Source organism: Balaenoptera borealis (assembly GCF_965194805.1).
Source record: "Balaenoptera borealis genome assembly, chromosome: 13".
Classification (NCBI taxonomy): domain Eukaryota; kingdom Metazoa; phylum Chordata; class Mammalia; order Artiodactyla; family Balaenopteridae; genus Balaenoptera; species Balaenoptera borealis.
The window spans coordinates 6,418,666-6,434,743 of record NC_138870.1 but is presented as its reverse complement, the minus strand read 5'-3'; the positions used below and the strand labels follow the sequence as shown (position 1 = coordinate 6,434,743).

Here is a 16,078-nt window from a genome sequence, read left to right as displayed (position 1 = left end):
CGGGCGCCTCGCATGGGGGCGAGGACTTGGGGGCGCTGGGGGCAGCCTTGGTGGAGACGCGATTCTCAGGTTCAGATCTGGCTTCCCTGCTCTGTGCCTTCGGTCAGACCCCTGCCTTCTGAGTGTCTGCGTTTCCTCACCTCCCGGGCAGGGAACAGCACCTGTGATCTTTTTTGGGGGGAAGGATCTTTTCTTATTGTCTGAGTTTGAAAATTCAAAGGTAATGCAAGCTTATTATTAAAATTTAAGCAAAACCAGGATATGGAGTAAAAAAAAATACAAGTCCTACTTTACCATATGGCCTCATCCCCACCCAATTCCTCTCCCTGCCTTGGAGGTAACCTGTTAAATTTGGTGACTATCAGCTTTTTTACCACACTGGGTGGATAAAATTTTTCTCAGCACCTGACATTCTTCGGGGCAAGGCCAGGAAGTCCAGTAGATTCTGGAGCCGGGCTGCCTTAGTTTGAATCTCACCTCTGGCACCTACTAGCTGGGTAATTTTTGGCAGTTATTTTGGTAATAATTTTGGGGTAGTTTTGGGCAAGTACCTCTGTGTCCATCAGTCTCCTCATCTGTAAAATGGTGGTAATAACAGTACTTGTAAAATGTTTACAGCAGTACCCAGTACTCAGCAAGTGCTCAAAAATGACTTGACTCCACTGCTGTTATTATTACCTTCTTAACTGATACTAACGAGACATCAATTCCTAGCTCTTCAACATCTTTATTTGGTGTGGTTGGGACCACCCCAGAATCACTAGCCTTCTTTTACCGTCTCTTGATGCCCACACTTGTTATCTGTGCCTTTGTTTATTTGTTTTTGTTTTAATCAGAGCCACAGATTTATCTAAATTCTCGTGCTGTTTCAGTAATAGCATCATCAAATCTCAGCACAGTGTTTGGGCCAGAGTTTGTTTCCTCACTGCGATCGTGACCCTGTTCCCAAACATTAACATGAGCTTTAGGCTTTTTTTTTTTTTTTTTTAAATTTTTATTTATTTATTTATTTATTATTTATTGCTGTGTTGGGTCTTTGTTCCTGCGCGAGGGCTTTCTCTAGTTGTGGCGAGCGGGGGCCGCTCTTCATCGCGGTGCGCGGGCCTCTCACTATCGCGGCCTCTCTCGTTGCGGAGCACAGGCTCCAGACGCGCAGGCTCAGTAGTTGTGGCTCACGGGCCCAGTTGCTCCGCGGCATGTGGGATCTTCCCAGACCAGGGCTCGAACCCGTGTCCCCTGCATTGGCAGGCAGATTCTCAACCACTGCGCCACCAGGGAAGCCCACTTTAGGCATTTTTAATCGGATCACCTCCTAGCTCCTTGCGTGCCCTGTGAGACCTGAGGACACACAAGCCCACCTTCCAGGGATGTGCTGCCCTGTTTCCTTTTGTCATCTGCCTGTTTTCTGCTGCAGTATTTCACTCAGTTCTAGAAGAGTTGCAGCCCCTGAAATGGAGGGAGAGGATGCCTCTTGCTTCCATCTGTAGCATTTAAGCTGCCTTTGGGTGGAGCTGGAGTCTCCCCAATGCCTCCAAACCCCGGGGACTCACGGCCCCCTTCCCTGCTGCCTGGCGCCAGCTGCCGAGGTGCAGAACTGGGGGACACGCCTCCCCTTTGTGGCGCCGCGTGGTCGGCAGCGCCCTGCACACCCGTTGAGTGTGTGTCTGCTGCAGGGGCCTGGTGCCGGTCCCCCATACCCCTGGTTGCTCCCCTCTGCTCTCTTTGCAGACTGCCGCCAGCCCCTGGATGTGGTCCTCCTCCTGGACGGCTCCTCCAGCTTTCCAGCTTCTTACTTTGACGAAATGAAGAATTTTGCCAAGGCTTTCATCTCAAAAGCCAATATAGGTGAGTGAGGCGCCCGGAGGGGCCTTTCAGGGGCTCCTCCTGACCCAGAGCGTGACTTCTGTGCTTGCTCTCCCGTCAGGCCCGCAGCTCACCCAGGTGTCGGTGCTCCAGTACGGAAGCATCACCACCATCGACGTGCCGTGGACCGTGCCCCTGGAGAAGACCCACTTACTGAGCCTCGTGGACCTCATGCAGCAGGAGGGAGGCCCCAGCCAAATCGGTAACGCGCTCGCGGGCTGGGGTGCAGGGGCCGCGTCTCGTCCCAGTTCTTCGCATAAGTGACCGAGTAACCCCGGCCGGCCACTTTGCTCCTTGGCCTTCGTTTTCTTTCCTGTAAACCAAGGGCCAAGATGCTCTTCCCGGTCTCACTTGTATGTGAGACTCTCTGAGTCTCTGAGTTACTCCGTTTCGATGACCTAAGGCTCCCCCTGGAGACAGGATGCTCAGCCGGCCTCAGACCCACCTTCCCCGCATCAGGACTGACTGTGTGGCCCGTTCTCTATTCCAGGGGACGCGTTGGGCTTTGCGGTGCGCTATGTCACATCCCAAGTCCACGGTGCCAGGCCCGAAGCCTCGAAGGCGGTGGTCATCCTGGTCATGGGCACTTCCACGGACTCAGTGGACGCGGCCGCCGCTGCCGCCAGATCCAACCGTAAGTGTCGGGGTGCAGCCCTGCGCCCGCAAACTGCTAGCGGGTTCAGAGTGGGCGGTGGTTACTTTCTGACGTCCTGGCTGATTTTGAATACTTGATACCCACATGTGGCCTGGTTTCAAACAGCGGGAAATTGCCCAATCCCTGTGTTATTTGGAAACCAAGCAGTAATAAATGTGTGTTTATCCTTCATTTGTCTGCATGCTTTCAACTGTAACTTTTTTTTTTATAAATGTATTTTACTTATTTTCTTATTTATGTATGGCTGCGTTGTGTCTTTGTTGCTGTGCACGGGCTTTCTCTAGTTGCGGCGAGCGGGGGCTACTCTTTGTTGCGGTGCTCGGGCTTCTCACTGCGGTGGCTTCTCTTGTTGCAGAGCATGGGCTCTAGGTGCGCGGGCTTCAGTAGTTGTGACACGCAGGCTCAGTAGTTGTGGCTCGAGGGCTCTAGAGCGCAGGCTCAGTAGTTGTGGCGCACGGGCTTAGTTGCCCCACGGCATGTGGGATCTTCCCAGACCAGGGATCGAACCAGTGTCCCCTGCATTGGCAGGCGGATTCTTAACCACTGCACCACCAGAGAAACCCTTGACTGTAACTTTTAACTTCTCCAAATATTCCCTCTGTGTTCAGGGCTGGGTCATACCCCCGCGCCTGTGGTGTCCTTAGCCTCTCTCCACTCTGAGGCTAGAGTGATTCATTTTGGGGCTTTGAGAGCCATCGGAGACCTTCCTGTATTCTGAGCCCCTGTCCAGTACCAGCCTAAGGGGCTTGGGGGTGCAGGACGGACAGGAGACCAAGGCTGCTGCTTTAGGAAGGGGACGGATGCAGGTGTGCCCGAGCCTCGGTGCCTTATGAGAGCTTGTGCTGTGAACGGCAACAGCACATGAGCCGGGGCCGGCAGTGTCGCGCTGGCGGGGGGCTGGGCGCGAGTGGGATGACGTGACACCTTCCCATGCCACCTGGAGAGTGGCTCATCTTTCAAAACCCCGCTCTGTCTTTCCTCTGATGTCTTCCCGAGAGTTGTTCACTCCCTTTTCTGTACCATTGGAACTACTCAAAATGTGCAAACCACATTGTTTTTATGTTATGTATCTGTTTCTTGCACAAACTAGGGATTCTGTGAAGGCATGGGCGAAATCTTGCTTATTTTTGTATCGTCTATGCATGATGCACAAAATAGGTGGCCATTTAACGTTTGTTAAATGAATGAATGTGACCTTTTTATGAAACCTGTTATTTTAGGGAAAAGGACCCTGAAAGGGAAAGGATGTATGTTGGGGTGATACAACCAGCTTAGAAAAGCTGAAAAGCTGCTAGCAGAAAATCAGCTCTAATCTTAAGCAAACTGCAAATACCTAGAACTTTCTGGAGAACTAATTGGGGTAATTTTATGATGGAGACTTTTCTCCTTTAGTATCAAGAATCCAAAGAAAGACTTTCATCGAGAAAGGAAGCAGCTGTGGTCTGGAGGAAACAGACGTGATCCAGGGCACATCACTGAACCATTCAAAGCCTGTTTCTCACCTGTAGATGCACGTACCCCGGGCTAAGCCCTGTGACTGACATTTTCTCTTCTCTTCTTACACTCACTTCCTGGGTGGTCTCATTCTATGTCATTCGTCTAGATACATTTATGCACGATTGACTTAAGAATTCCTATCTCCGGTCTGGATTAGGAATTAGAACATCTCCATCTAGATGTTCTAAAAGGCAACTCAGCATAAACTGAATTACTGACTTTCATATCCAAATCTCCTCTTCTTACAGTCTATCCCATCTTAGAAAAATGGCAGTTCCATCCTTCCAGTTGCTCAGATCAAAAGCCTCAGGGTCCTTAATTCCTCTTTTTCTCTCATACTTCCATCCAATCCATCAACAAACTATAGTTCCGTCTTCAAAATACACTGAGAATCCCACCACGCCATATCACCTGCATACCACCTCCACCACTGTCTCCTAGTTCAAGACCCCATCATCTCTCACCTGGATTATTGTAATAGCTTTCTACCTGGAACAGCTTTCTACCAGCTTCCATCCTTGCCCCATGAAGTTCATAATCAGTAGAGCAGCTGTAGTGACCCTTTAAACTTTGAAGTCAGCTCACCCATGTCACTCCTCTGCTCTCAAGTCTCGGCTGGCTCCCATTTCATTCAGAGAACATGTTAAGTCCTTCCCGTGGCCTCTGAAGCTCTGCATGATCTGTGTCCCTCTCCCGCTTTCTCTGCTCCGGCCTCCCTGGACTATGCAGTCAATTTTCTGCCCCAGGGCCTTTGCACTCACTGTCTCTGTGCTCGGGATGTCCTCTTGGCTCCTTCCGTCCTTCATCTTTTCACTGCACACATCTCCAACCATCCTGTATGAAACAATAACCCTCACCCCTACCCTTGTAACTCTTATCCTCCTTACCCCATTTTGTTTTTTCCTAAGCACTTATCCAGGTCTGAAATACTAGATATTTACTTACTTGTGTGTGTGTTGTCTGTCTCTCCCCAGTGTAAGCTCCATGAGGTCAGGACTTGATCTGCTTGGTTTACAGTATCCTCACTGCTTAGAATAGTACCTGACACAGAGCAGGAGCTCACTAACGTTTGTTGATTGACTGAATGCCCTCCTCACAGGGTCGGTGTGAGTGGCCAGTTTGGAAAACATGAGGCTCTATGCACACGTTGGGTGTAGCTTCAGGCCAGCGCATTTTGAGCCCACCTGACCAGAGGTTGACACAGACACTCTCTTGCTCCTCTGTAACCCTAGGAGTGGCGGTGTTCCCCATTGGAATTGGAGATGGGTATGACTTGGCCCAGCTGAGGATTTTGGCGGGCCCAGGGGCCAGCTCCAACATGGTGCAGCTCCAGCGGATCGAAGACCTCCCCACCATGGTCTCCCTGGGCAACTCCTTCCTCCACAAGCTGTGCTCTGGTGAGTCTTGGGATGTTTTTCTTATCCCCCTCAAAACAGAAACAAAAGCAACCAAACCCATCTAGAGACTCAGAGGTTCTCATATACAAGATTTGGCCTTGAAGTAAGTTTGTTTTATAGGCCGGGGCCTATAAGTTTCTGTTCGTGGAAGGTCATAAGACAAACCTCCAAGGGGTTACCAGAAAGTTCTCTGAGTATAGACCTCCTTCCATCCTTACTGTCCATGCTAACTTGAGCACAGGGCTCTTGGACAAAGAAATGGAAGACAGAGGCAGGGAACTCCAACATCCTTAGATCATGCACCTCTTTCCCGTGCCCTGCACTCACCGTCAGCATGGGTATAAAGGGCTTTAGAAAAGCAACAGGGATTTACCGTATAGCACGAGGAATTACATCCAATATCTTGTAATAATCCATAATGGAATATAATCTGAAAAAAATATAACAGTCCCTTTGCTGTACACCTGAAACTAACACAATATTGTAAATCAACTATACTTCAATAAAATACGAAACTGAAAAGATTAAAAAAAAAGAAATACAATAACATAGAATATAACATCAAACTACCATAGTTGAAGTTGACTTAAGGTTAGAAACTTTTTATTTTTACCATACATGCTTTTTTTAAAACCTGGTTTTATATATTTTCCTAATGTAATTAGCTGTGAGTCTAAACCTACTACAGAGTTATTGCCCTTTCTTGCTAGATGATAGCTCTCCGGGTAGGAATCTTGATCTCTTTTAAGTTTTCAGTCTCTTGCTGCATTTTTCCTCCTCTCACTAGGCACTGATCTATATACAAAAGAGGACAAGGAGATATTGATTGTGGTTGTTGCCATATTATCACTGTTGTGTCACTGTAATGACTACTAACCACAAAGAACCACGGGATGACGTCCTCCTAATCTCCTGTACCTGCATCCTCACTGCTAAACCCACTCACGTTCTTTTCAGAGTTAATCCAGCTTCAAGGACCAGCCAGGTAGCCGAGTGAATGGCTCGGAATTTCTGGATGGTGGGTGGGAACAGAGATCTTGCTTGTGTCTGTTTCAGGGTTCGTCAGTGTTTGCATGGATGAGGACGGGAATGAGAGGAGGGTACGTTCAGTTCCGTTGACTTTGAAGGAAAGATCAGGAATGTATATTTGGGGCCCTCGTTCCCCTGGTGAACTCTTCCTCCTTTGGTCTGGCTCCAATTCTCCCTCTTACCATTATAGCCTTGTTTTTTTTAAAATTTTGGTTGTGGTTGGGGTGGATCCACCTGTAAATCCTATGTTCTATATCCTGTCTCCTTGCCATTTAGGCCCAAGGCCTAGTCTCTATGTTTTCCAAGGGGGTCAGTTGCCTGGTGGATGTTGAAGTGCCTCATTCCATTCCCTGCCTGAACCTGGTTCTTTCTCTGCAGCCCGGGGACATCTGGACCTTGCCGGATCGGTGCCACACGGTGACCTGCCTGCCAGGTGGCCAGACCTTGCTGAATAGTCACCGGGTCAACTGTGACCAGCAGCTGCGGCCTTCCTGCCCCAACAGCCAGTCCCCGATCAGGGTGGAAGAGGCCTGTGGCTGCCGCTGGACCTGCCCCTGTGAGTCCTCTGCTTCTCCAGCTTGGACAGTGTTCAAGGGGCAGTGCTTTTCGCTTGGCTGCGCAGAGAGGTAGACCAGAAGCCCGTTTCCCCCTCCACCCATGTTCCCTCCCTCTTGTGACCTTGGGACGTGTTTCCATTCAGTCCCAGGACTCCCTGTTCCCTTCCTGTGCCTTTTGGAGGGCACTTCCCCAGATAATGCATAACCAGAAGGAAGAATTGATTTTCTGAGGTCAGAGCTCAGCTTGGCTGTTGACGAGTCACCCTTAGGGGGTCTAGGCAGTGCAGGTACAGCAGTGAGAGAGAAGCCCCCAGGAAGCTCCCGCATCATACCTGTAGGTGTTTGAGTGTTGGATGCAGGGTGTACCATCACGGTGGCCTGGTTTAAGAGGAGGACGTAGTCAACTCCATCACATGCAGACCTGTGGGGAGCATTCATCCATGGGGTGGGCTAGCCCTCTGTCTCATGGTTGGGAGAAATGTTTGCTTATGGCAATCCCTGCTCAGCAGTGGATGGATCAAGATGATTATGATGAACAGACACAACTTGTGGGCTGAAATCAAAACTGTATCTTGTATCTCACTCTCCCTTTAGAATTTATTGAGTGGGATAAATTTCCTTTTTGCCTGGATGAGAACTCTACCAGACCTCATATCGTTTCTGTTTATTTATAAAGAGTTCTGTGGTTGCTTTAAGTCGTAAAACACAGTCTCAATTTGGTCATTAGATGTCCACTCTCGGGTAATAATCAAGACTTCGAACTTGAGTTAGAGTTGAAACACCTCCCTAGTCCCTGTGTGGGCTCCTGGCCTCTGGGAAAGGGGTGTAGTCAGTCTCCCTCCAGCTTGGAGCCTGGAGAGGGAGGAGCTGGAAGTGGCTTCTCAAAGTTCTTCTGTGACTGGTGCTTCTGTGAGAGGCCCTGCACTCACTGGTCGGGCAGGTGTTGAAGGCAGCTGCTTCTTCTACCAGCTCTCAGGAGTGGTCCTTTGATATCAGTTGCATATTCTATATTCTTTCGCTGTCTGCTGCTTCACCCTGCCATCCTTCTGGGTTTTTTGTTTTGTTTCGTTATTTTTGTTTATTTATTTGTTTGTTTTTGCATCCAACCCCTCATAGGCTCTCTTTCTCTCTCTCTTTTGACGTCCTCCTTACTGTGTAGCAGAAGTTCTCTTAGGATCACTTTTAGAACAACCCTGGGCCATCATTCCTCTGTAGACCCTACACAGAATACACGTAAAGTAGTTTCAGAACTGCTAACCGATACCTTTATGAAAGACAAATCTACCAACTAGAGTACACATTTGTGCACAGTTCTTTTTGTCTTTAGCCTTTGGGTATATAGTAAGTTTTTCCCCAAAGTTATTTAGGCTGGTTTCCCCCCTCCCTTCTTTGTACTTAACGTTATTCATTACTTAACATTATTCTTTTAATTGTATCTGTTTGTATTCCATTTTGAATTTTCCTTACTGCCATCCTAGCTGATTCTCTTTGTTTGTTTTCTGTATGTGAAGCATTAACGTGGTTTTCAATGTCAGAAGTCTATGGAAAGATGTACCCGCTAGTCTCCCTATCAGTCCAAAGAGAGCAGAGGAGATAGGAGAGGAAGTCTGGATGGGTCATAGCCATCCTTTGCTCTCTCCGTCCAGGTGTCTGTACTGGCAGCTCCACTCGGCACATCGTGACCTTTGATGGACAGAACTTCAAGCTGACTGGCAACTGCTCATATGTCCTATTTCACAACAAGGAGCAGGGCCTGGACGTGCTGCTGCATAACGGTGCCTGCAGGGCCGGGGCAAGGCAGGCCTGCATGAAGTCCATTGAGGTGAAACATAACGGCCTCTCGGTTGAGCTCCGCAGCGACATGGAGGTAGGAGGGGCTTCCTGTGAGTCCCGTAACGTGGCAGCGGCAGACCCTTGGGGAAGCCACGTGGACCCGGTGGCAGTCGGTTTTAGCTGGTGCTCCTGTTGGGGACTCGGCCTCCTGCCCCATGAGCAGGAGGGGCTCAGTGCTGTCTCCCTCGTGGTGTAATTTCATTGTTGTTTTGGGTCCAGATTTGGAAGAAAGGGTCCATTTTCGATAGCATTACATTGTGAATGTAGTGCCAGTTTCTGGTACTGGTAGAAGAATGAGGGTGACACCAGGCTGTTTGCCCAGCAGGCATTATGTGCCCTGCACCCAGGGCCTGCAAACCTTCCAAAGGAAAATATTTAGGGCCTATGAAAATATTCTGGGCCCAAACAAAATGTGTGGACCCAAGATTCAAAAAGAAAACTGCAAAACTGATAAAAAAATAAATGTTTGATTAAATGTTTACAAGAGGTTGCTTTCTGCCAACTTCTTTACACGTTCATTTAGAAATCGTAAATATTTCATTACGTGAAAGCAACTTATGGGTTAGATGTCCTCCTCTTGCAAGAATTCTTGAACGTGCACAGTGATTGCTGAAAAATCACAGCTTGTCATATAATAAATGAGTAGCTCATAGACAAAAATATAAAAATCAAAAGGATAAAAAGCCTTCTAAAATTTTTACAGCAAAAATTATATTCATCGTGGGATGTGAGTATATTTTAATAGGTTTGATAAGATGTATCGTGGGGCCTCCAAAGAGCTAGTCAATCAAATCAAATCAGATGCTTAAAGTAGTCCTATTAGATGCTCCTGGAGATAGCGCACTGACCAGTTGGCAAATAAGCAACTTCCCCAGCTTTTCTTGAGGAGTCATCTTCCCTGTCGGGTGACTCATGGTTCCTCTTAATCCCTGGGCTTTCGGGTTCCAGATGCATGGCTGTCTGTTCAGTGTTATGAGTCCACTCTTTTGCCAAGCTCTGCAAAGCCCCTTTGTCTTTGAAGAGCTGCTGGCAAATGTCCGGGTTTGTGGATAACAGTGGAGTTGAGCGGGGTGAATGTGTAGGAACTGTGGGGAACTTTGGAAAGTGGCTAAGAGTGAAATCCTAGGATTCCGTGTTGCCATGACTACTGATGGGTGGTTTTCTTCTTTGGGCAGGTGGTGGTGAATGGGAGATTGGTCTCTGTCCCTTACATGGGTGGGGACATGGAGGTCAGTGTCTATGGTACCATTATGTATGAGGTCAGATTCAACCATCTCGGCCACATCCTCACCTTTACCCCACAAAACAACGAGTTCCAGCTGCAGCTGAGCCCCAAGACCTTTGCCTCAAAGATGTACGGTCTCTGTGGTAAGAATATCTTCTGACTCTCCTCCCTGACATAAACCCTCCTTGCTCTATCCTCAGGGCCCTTGGCCACTGCTATTTCTGGGTCCAGTAGTAAGGTTCAGACGCTGGCGGTGATGGAGAATGGCCAGGTCTCTGGCATCAAGGGCTTGGCACCCTGGGCTCCTAACCATGTCTTTCCTTGCTTCTCTAGGCATCTGTGATGAGAATGGGGCCAATGACTTCATGCTGAGGGATGGCACAGTCACCGCAGACTGGAAGACGCTGGTCCAGGAGTGGACGGTGCAACAACCGGGGCAGACGTGCCTGCTGGGTCCCGAGGAGCCATGTCCCATCTCCAGGGGCTCCCACTGCCAGGTCCTCCTCTCGGCGCTGTTTGCCGAGTGCCACGCGGTCCTTGCCCCGGCCACATTTCACGCCATCTGCCAGCAGGACAGCTGCCACCAGGAGCAAGTGTGTGAGGCCATTGCCTCTTATGCCCACCTCTGTCGGACCAAGGGGGTGTGTGTCGACTGGAGGACCCCCGATTTCTGTGGTGAGTCTCCTTAGGCACCCCCAGACGCTGTGAAGACCAACGAATGGGGGACCTGCTCAGCCTCTCTGGGCCTCACGGTCTTTATCTGGGCAATGAAGACCAAAATCTCTGCATTTCCTGTTTCCTAGGATTCCATTCAGGATCAAATAAGATGGTAGACGTATAAGTAATTTGAACATAGAATTTCTGTGTAAATGAAAGCATGGTCCTTTCCAGCAGTAGTTCTGCAGTTCATACAAATGTGATTTTGATGTGTCAGACACATCCAGGCCACAGCGAAGTACAGACCAAGCAGTCACCTTGAATTTGGAATTGCACCAAGCTTTAGCAAAGGCTCACAGAGCAGCCCATGCCTGAACAGGATTTTGAAGTGTGAGTGGAATTTTGCCATTTGAATACGAAGAAGGCTTCTTCATTACAAACACCACAAGATTGCTAGTGTAGACACCTCCCAAGGTCAGCTTCCTTACTTGGACTTGGCATGTATTTAATATTTAACATGTCAGGGACACCAAAATGAATCAGACATGGCTCCTGCTCTCAGGGCGTGCTGGAGTGATAAGAGCACTGAACTTCAACATCCTCAGTTTCTAATGTAATCCCTGACCTTTTTTTTTTTTTTTTTTTTGAGGAAAATCAATGTGTACAAGCATCTCAGAGTCTCCGAGTTTATTATTATAATGCTGTCACAGCTTTAACTGGGGCTAGAGGACTTGGGCATCCTAGCCCCAGCTCAGCTGGTCATCAGCTATTTCCTTAGTCTTTCTGGACCTCAGTTTCTGCATCTTGGAATGAGATAGTTGGACTAGATAACCCCTAGGTGTCTTTGGGGCTCTGGTTTTCCGAGTCCCCGTGGATGACACAGTCTCCTTTCAACCTGCCTGCAGATTAAGGGGAAAATGTTAGTTTCTGAGTTACCGATCACAGCTTCTCTGCTTATTAATTTGTCGACTTCCAGGCAATTTGTCATGCATTTATAGGAAAGTCTTTGGTGCTCTAAATCCTTGGAAACCTTCTCTACCACCTGCCTTGGCACCGTGAAAATGTGAGGAAGGGGTTGAGCAGGACCAGAGTGGTAGAAGTGGATCACTTTGTAGCTTTTCTCCCAGGGCAGCCCTCCATAGCTGTGGATTCCTTATTTAAGTTGAAGAGAATTTTCGAAGCATTAAATATATGTGTATTCAAAGAAAAGAACCGTAGAACTTCCTAAGGATGCACAGGTTCACATCGTCAGCTGGGATTAAATTTGGCTACAAGTAAGAGAGAAGTAAAATTCTGTGTCACACAGCTGGTCAGAGGGAGGCAGTCCCAGCTCTTTCTGGGTCTCAAAGTGGATTCTAGTTCTTTGCTCCGTCCTCACTTGGGTGTGCTTTTTCCTCACGGTTTAAGGTGGAGCTCTGGCCATCACATCCAGGTTCCAAGTGGCGGGATGAGGGGAAGGAAGGAAAAGGACCAGAGACGCAGATGTCTTTCAAAAAATGATTCTTAGAAACTGCTGTTAAGAGTCTACACTTGCTCTTACAGTTCATTGGTCAGAATGTAATCACATGACTGCACTTAGTTGCAAGGGAGGTTGGGAAATGTAGTCTTTATTCTGGGTGGTCATGTGCCCGGCTTGAAGGTCTATTTCCATGGAAGATGGAGAGAATGAAAATTGGTGGAAACTAGCAGTTTCTGCTCCAGCAAGTTTGTCAGATGATCAACTGCCTTGAAGCTGAGCCACTTCCCTCTGGTTGGTGCAGACCCTTGAGGGTGACCCCCTTCTCTGTCTACAGCTGTGCCATGCCCGCCATCCCTGGTCTACAACCACTGTGAGCGCGGCTGCCCCCGCCAATGTGAGGGCAACTCGAGCTCCTGTGGGGACCATCCCTCAGAAGGCTGCTTCTGCCCACTGCACCAAGTGCTGCTGGAAGGCAGCTGTGTCCCCGAGGAGGCCTGCACCCAGTGCGTCGGTGACGATGGGATCCGGCACCAGGTAGGAGCCCTGGCCTCTCACCCCCCATGGGGCCAGTAGGGGGAAGTGTTCACCCGTGATTGGCCCCTTCTAACCTTGGCTGCATGGCTCTGCTCTCTAGGGGGGTTCCTGAGGGACGGGAAGACAGTATGGCATAACGGCTTTGGAGTCAGACACATCTTGGTTCAAATCCCGGATCTGTCATGGGTTAGCTGTGTGATCAAACACCAACAACACATTACTACCATTACTATATTTATCATTATATCCATGTTAGTAGAATGCTAGGAACCCAGGAGGGGATGGGAAAAGAATATTTTATATGGTGATGTCTACCATTATTAAGATATATTAGGTACCTTACATTGTACTAAGCACTATATATTCATTATTTCAACATTTTTTTCAAAGGTGTGTTTAGCAGGCAAGGTATTGACAGTTACCTGTGGTCAAGAGGTTTTAAAGAACACCAGCTAAGCAAGTTAGACAGGTTTCTTTATTGCAGGATTCTTTAGAGCTTTTGATATGCTAATGTACATTGCAAGTTGTTGCTTCTCAGACGTATTAGACTATAGAATTGTGTGTGTGTGTGTGTGTGTGTGTAGTATCCCCTCTCATAAATACTCACAAAACACCTATGAGAAAATGAAGGCTTAGAGAGCTTGGTACCTTGCCCATGGATGCAGTTTGTAGGAGATGAGGTTGGGAGTTGGAGTTAGTATTTGAAGCTCTGTCTGATTCCAAAGAGCTTGCTGTTTTCGATACATGAAATTTCCCTTTTGCTAGGTCCCCTTTGCGCTGATTTTCTTGGAAGTCATTGAGTCATCAAGTCATCAATTCTCTTAGCCTTTTAGGAATCATTATTTTGAAAGACTATTTATTTACCAAACTCCCTCTTCTTGGACTCAGATGGCAGTCATATCTCTTCAAAGTTGCCAATGTGTGTATTGTAGTACCTGGGGCCGTGTGTGTCTGTGGACCTGTGAGTGTGGGCCGTGGTCCTGCCTTTCAAACTGGCAGTGATACCACAGAGCCTGGTAGAGGGGGAGCACATTTGGCTTCTAGCAAAGGAGGATGTGTTCTATGACCATGGGCTGCACTCAAGACCTAACATCTCCATCATCACCAAGGAAGACCTTCGTCACTAAGTGGACCAGGTCAGGTGACTTAACACTGTGTTTAATCAGAAGTAGGAGAACACATGGTGAAGCTAGCTAACCAACTGGAGAATGATGAAAACAATCATTCCAGGATTACACTATTCTGTCCCTGCCATCAGAAGCTAGGAAATGGACCGTTTCATTTGATTCTCCCCAAAGCTCCATAGGGTAATTATTACATGTCCCTCTGAATGGGAAACTAAGGCTCAGATGACAAGAGGTGATTTAAAAAGACCCTATTCACTATACCAGGTCACCCTATAGTGTCCAAGCCCTGCCACTGGTCCCACGGGAACTGTGAGGTAAACGCTGAGCTGACTGGGTGTCCAGGTAAGCGTGGCACCAATAAGGCGATTACTTGGATGGTCCCACTGGCTCTGTTTTGTTGCTGGGCTTTATCCTAGTGGATCCCATTTGTTCTCACAGTGTAACAGGTAAACCAGGAAAGAAGCCCAGTCGCACTCTACTGCCATATTTCAGCTGGCCAAATTAAGTAACTGCCTGTACCATAACGTTCCCCCAAAGAGTTGACAAAACCTTACATCGCTCTCCCTGACTTGCACGGCTCCTGGGCTCCCGCTGGGCGCAGATGACATGTACCAATGCCCTGGGGTGCTGACACCCAGTGGTCATTTCAGGCTGGTTTTGCCGTTGGTGGCAAGGTGCTCTCAGAGGCAGTCAGAAATGGTCTCTACCCCCTTCCTTGGCATCCTTGAGATCAGAAGGAAACTCAAGTTTGCATTTCTAGCTCTCTGTGAGTCAAGTGTCTGCAGGGACCCGAAGGCGGGAGGCTTGTGAATTTTATCCTAGGGTCTCTGCCCGCTTCCCCACTCCTCCTCCCTGACCCTTTTCCCTGCTCCCTGCCCCTTCAGTCCCACACACTGGGATATGCATCAGAGTTGTATGAAGAGGGCTTCCAAATAGTGCAGTATTTTGACATAGATATAGTCTGATAAATACATTTTAAAATCAAGCAACATAAAATTAGTTAATAAAAAACTATGAAGGGAATACAGCCGGTTTTAGTTATTTCAGAAAATATAGTTTAAACGGATGAAGATAAATATCTAGCCAGTCCAGCGTTGACTTTCAAAGTAGAGAGGGAATAACACTCTAATATGAAGAACATTTCCATTAAGTGAATTTTCTTGAAACTGAAAAATAAAGGCCAGAAAACTTTTCTTCGGGGAAATAATCCAGGGTAGAAATCTCTTGTGGTAATTTTGGAAGGGCAAACTATTTACGTTTCCATAGCTCTTGTTTATTTTACAAAATGCACTCTGCCTTTGTAGCCGGCTCTAAAGGGATCCGGGGCCATGCATGGGCCGTCCCGCCTTGCCCACACACACCCCGCTGTGCTGGGCAAGCGCTGCTTCAACTCCACTGGGAATTGCCTGCATCACCCAGACGGTCTGCTGAGCCTCGTCTCCTCTCTGTAGCGGTGTTCTGTAGCGGCTCAGCGCTGACATTTAATTTACATCTTCCCTCAAATCCTGGCCGGGGTGGGCGGTGCCTGGTGACTTGCTGAGTGCCTGCTCTGACCTTGGGCTCTGAAGACTTCAGTTTTCCCTTGCTGCATTCTCTGCAGGTCATTCTCCTGTCATCTTTATTTAATCTTTAACTCCAGCCAGCTCGCTTACCTGTTCTGTCCAGGTAACAGTCCTGCACCAGGCCCTGGAACCTGGGGGCTGAGACAGGGCTGCCTGGAGTTGGCCTGTCCTGATGCAGGAGTGCCCTCTGCTGGCTGATTGGCTGCATAACGCGCCAGGTGTACTGCTGTAAGAGCTGGCCGCGGGCGCTTTTAGAAGCTTAGCCTTTGCCAAACAGGGCTCTTTTTCAGGGGCCATAGATTCTGTGGCCTGCCTCATTAAAGCTTCCTGGGAAAATGGAAATCCCTGGAAGAGGATGTTTAACACCTGCTTTTGGTCATCTATTGTGATGTTGCCAAGGAGAGTTGGAAAGCTGTATAATTCGTTCTTGAATTTTAGATGTCTGGAGTTCATTTTTAAAAAGAGAAAAAAAAAACCCTAATATATAAATATATATCTCCGTTCTTATCTCATCACTTTGCCATTTAAACGTCTAAATATAAATCCCTTGATTTATGGTTTTTTTGGCATCACCATCAGTGTAAAAGAGCAGGAAAGAGGCAGAGCAGAGAGAGACCTGGGGAGATGTGTGAGTTCCCCTGCCCAGCCTCGCCTGTCCCTGTGCCCCTCCCTGGGTCTCCCCA

The 16,078-nt window shown here is 48.2% G+C and overlaps 1 protein-coding gene and 1 long non-coding RNA gene across 4 annotated transcripts in view; one reads left to right on the top strand and one right to left on the bottom strand.

The window, feature by feature from the left end:
- Positions 1–16,078, bottom strand: part of LOC309609022 — a 447,877-nt gene that overhangs the window by 102,807 nt on the left and 328,992 nt on the right. The gene's annotated exons all lie outside the window — the stretch shown is intronic.
- Positions 1–16,078, top strand: part of VWF (von Willebrand factor) — a 202,589-nt gene that overhangs the window by 157,302 nt on the left and 29,209 nt on the right. For all 3 annotated transcript variants that reach the window (XM_082349753.1, XM_082349754.1, XM_082349752.1), the window contains 10 exons: positions 1,729–1,845; positions 1,925–2,065; positions 2,354–2,497; positions 5,248–5,412; positions 6,469–6,512; positions 6,820–6,997; positions 8,645–8,865; positions 10,007–10,199; positions 10,390–10,731; positions 12,507–12,706. In XM_082349753.1, the coding sequence (XP_082205879.1) occupies positions 1,729–1,845; positions 1,925–2,065; positions 2,354–2,497; positions 5,248–5,412; positions 6,469–6,512; positions 6,820–6,997; positions 8,645–8,865; positions 10,007–10,199; positions 10,390–10,731; positions 12,507–12,706 (1,745 nt within the window). The remainder of the gene's footprint in view (positions 1–1,728; positions 1,846–1,924; positions 2,066–2,353; positions 2,498–5,247; positions 5,413–6,468; positions 6,513–6,819; positions 6,998–8,644; positions 8,866–10,006; positions 10,200–10,389; positions 10,732–12,506; positions 12,707–16,078) is intronic.